A 2,772-nucleotide genomic window follows, 5' to 3' on the forward strand; every position below is an offset into this window, starting at 1 on the left:
TGCGCCCTCCCGCCCCGCCTCCACCACCGGCACCGGCCAGTCCCTCAGGGTCGCCCTCAGGTCATCCAGACGACCCTTCACCAGCCCAGCCAGGCGGGGCCGCGGCAGCGCCGCCGCCGCCGCCGCTGCCGCAGACGCCGCGACGCTGTTACCCTGCGCCTCTTTCCCTGATGAGCGGACTTTGGGGGAGGCGGCGGCGGCAGCGGCAGCAGCGGCCGGCGGCTGGGGGGACAGGCCGTGGAGCAGGAGGCTCTCTGCATGGAGGACGTCCTGCAGGGCGTCGATCAGCAGGCCCAGCACCGCCAGGCCAGCCTTCTCGACATCGTCCACGTCAGATGCGAAGGCCGAGGCTGCGTGGGCGCGCAGGGGGTGAGGCACTGATTCGGGCTGATGCGTGTTTGCATGCCACGGCTGCGCGCAGCGGTACAACAGTCTTCTGCTCAAGCCGCAAGCGTTCACAAGCCCAACTCGGCGGCAACGCGCGTTGAGTGAGCCGGCTCGCCCTGAGGCTTTGCGTACGACAGGCGTGATGCCAGAAGCTGTGAAACAAAGCATGTGCACACGCAGCGCTTCTGCTCTGTGAGCCCCGCGGCGAGATCTTACCAGCGTCCTTGGCATCCGACCGGATGTCTTCCAGTGCGGAGATCAAGATGTCGGGATCTTGCAGGGCGGCCAGAAGCTGCTGGGTCACGGGGGCGCCGTCGCCGGCAAAGGCAGCTGCGCCGGGCGTCTTGGGGGCGCCGGCTGCGGGTGGGGGCGGGGCACAAGGACAGGCAGGCATTCACGGTGAAAATTCGACACGTGGTCTGTGAGCTGCAGCCAAGTACGCATGGGTGCGCAATCGAGTTTGTCCCCCAGCCTGCCGGTGGCGCCAAGTGCCACTCTAACAGGCACCGCCCACAGCTGCGGCCCCCCTTCCCTCACTGATGGGGCCGATACGAATCTATCTTCATCAACACACTGCGCTCGGTTGTTTCTGCAGTGCAGTGTATCACTCCAGGTAATGACAGCACCCAGCCCATCCACAGGTCAAACAAGGCCGGCCAAAGTCAACGCGCTCTCACGGTTGTACAGCGCCGCGATCTCGCCCAGGCTCTCAAAGTGCTCCTTTCCCTTGGGCGAGCGCTTGATGACGGCGCGCAGGACGGTCCCGACGAACGCGAGGATCTTGGCAGTCCCAGAGTCGTGGAGTCGCGCGCGCGGGTGGGTGGAGGGAGGTCGGGTTTGATCAGGGGTGAGCTCTGCAGGGCTCAAAGGGGAAAGCATTTGTTGGGGAGGGGTCCAAACCTGGTGGCCTCCGGTCAGCAGGACTATCACCCATGACCCCGCAGAGTCAGCAAAGGCACGAGTACTGGCCTCTGGTCTGGGGAGCCCTGCTCAAGATTGGACGAGCCACTGCTTTCAATCTCAGCTGCTGCAAGCCAGGCGGGGCCTGCTGGGTGATCAGGCAGTTGCGCACGCGCGTGACCGACTGCACCTTGGCGTCAGAGAAGGTGTCATCAGGCGTAACCCAGGGGGAAATCAGCGCCCTTTCCTGGAGAGGGGTTTGGTGGTGGTGTTCCCGGGAAAGGCAGCCGCCTCAGCAGAAGGACAGGGTGCGGGATATCTTGGTGCAAGCGCCCTCGCTGCTGCTTGCTGAGTGGACCGGGTGAGATGCTCTGAGCCGAGTCCTCCAGACTGACCGTTCCGTTCTGCTGCAACGACCGGCGGCGTCGTGAGTCTGCTGCCTGAAAATTACGCCACCAGATGCAATCGCCCCAGAAAGTAAGAGATCTCAGGAGGGGCCAGGAGGCGCTGTACAAACCCTCAACTTCCTCGCGGGCATTAGCAGGTACGAGCACACAAACGTCTCACAGGCGGGAAGCGAGGCCCTGCTCCCCACCTCATACTCGGTCCCGGGGTAGAGGCCGCGGCCGGTGCGCAGGCGGCGCGGGTAGGGGTACTCGCTGCTGCCCCCCAGCACCGGCCTGTCGGTGCGCAAGATGGGGCGGCGGCCGCCGAGCGCGGGCGGGCGTGTAATCGCCATCGCTTGCAATAATTGAGCAAGCGAGGCGGGCGCACGCAAAATCTGCGCAGGCCCCGGCCTCCTCGAATGTCTCCGTTGTACTCACATTGGCGCCCCCGGCTGACGCGAGGGCTGCAGGTTTTGCGGGACGCTTCCCGAGCAAGGCGCCAGGTGCTATACTTTGTGCGCCGGGCAAGATGCTTTGTCGGTCCCGATACAATGTCAGGGCCTTGCCTCTCACCTGGGTTGCTTCTGCATCTGAGCGAGCAGCCACTCACCGCACGTCCTTGTCGGTGCCCAGGTCGTTGTACACGTCAAAGTCGTAGATGCGCTCGCTCCCCTTGCGGGTCTTGTTGTCGGACACCTGCGTTCGTTTGTGCGTGTGTTGCGCGGTCCGCCAGCGCCGCCGCCAAGCAGGGAACCCGTCGTATACAGGGGGAGGAGGAGGCGCAATGACGCTGGCTGGGGCAGCGATGGTTGCCTGGCTTACCGTGCAAACGTGCACTCTGATCGTGGGCCACGGCCGACAGCGTCCACGCGCACACGCGCGCACGGTGCCTGCAGGGACGCGCGAGCAGGCAGCAGGCAACGCACACAGGTGTGAGAAGCCACGCCCCACCGCACCCTGATGCTGATCAGCTGTTCCTCCCGCAGGTCCCTCAGTCCGCCTGGCGTGTCTTTTGGCAGCGCTGTGTCAGCAAAGAACGTCCTCTGCCCATCAACATAGGAGCTGCGTGCGGCGGGCGCGGGGCAGGCGCGCCCGGGGG

The 2,772-nt window shown here is 65.3% G+C and overlaps 1 protein-coding gene across 1 annotated transcript in view; it reads right to left on the reverse strand.

Moving 5' to 3' along the window:
* Positions 1 to 2,772, reverse strand: part of MNEG_2334 (hypothetical protein) — a gene marked incomplete at both ends in the record, with an annotated part of 9,730 nt that overhangs the window by 6,092 nt on the left and 866 nt on the right. The window contains 6 exons of the mRNA XM_014049188.1: positions 268 to 350; positions 604 to 744; positions 1,065 to 1,167; positions 1,460 to 1,534; positions 1,883 to 1,967; positions 2,284 to 2,369. Coding sequence (XP_013904642.1) covers positions 268 to 350; positions 604 to 744; positions 1,065 to 1,167; positions 1,460 to 1,534; positions 1,883 to 1,967; positions 2,284 to 2,369 — 573 coding nt within the window. The remainder of the gene's footprint in view (positions 1 to 267; positions 351 to 603; positions 745 to 1,064; positions 1,168 to 1,459; positions 1,535 to 1,882; positions 1,968 to 2,283; positions 2,370 to 2,772) is intronic.

This window comes from Monoraphidium neglectum (assembly GCF_000611645.1).
Source record: "Monoraphidium neglectum strain SAG 48.87 unplaced genomic scaffold scaffold00261, whole genome shotgun sequence".
NCBI lineage: Eukaryota > Viridiplantae > Chlorophyta > Chlorophyceae > Sphaeropleales > Selenastraceae > Monoraphidium > Monoraphidium neglectum.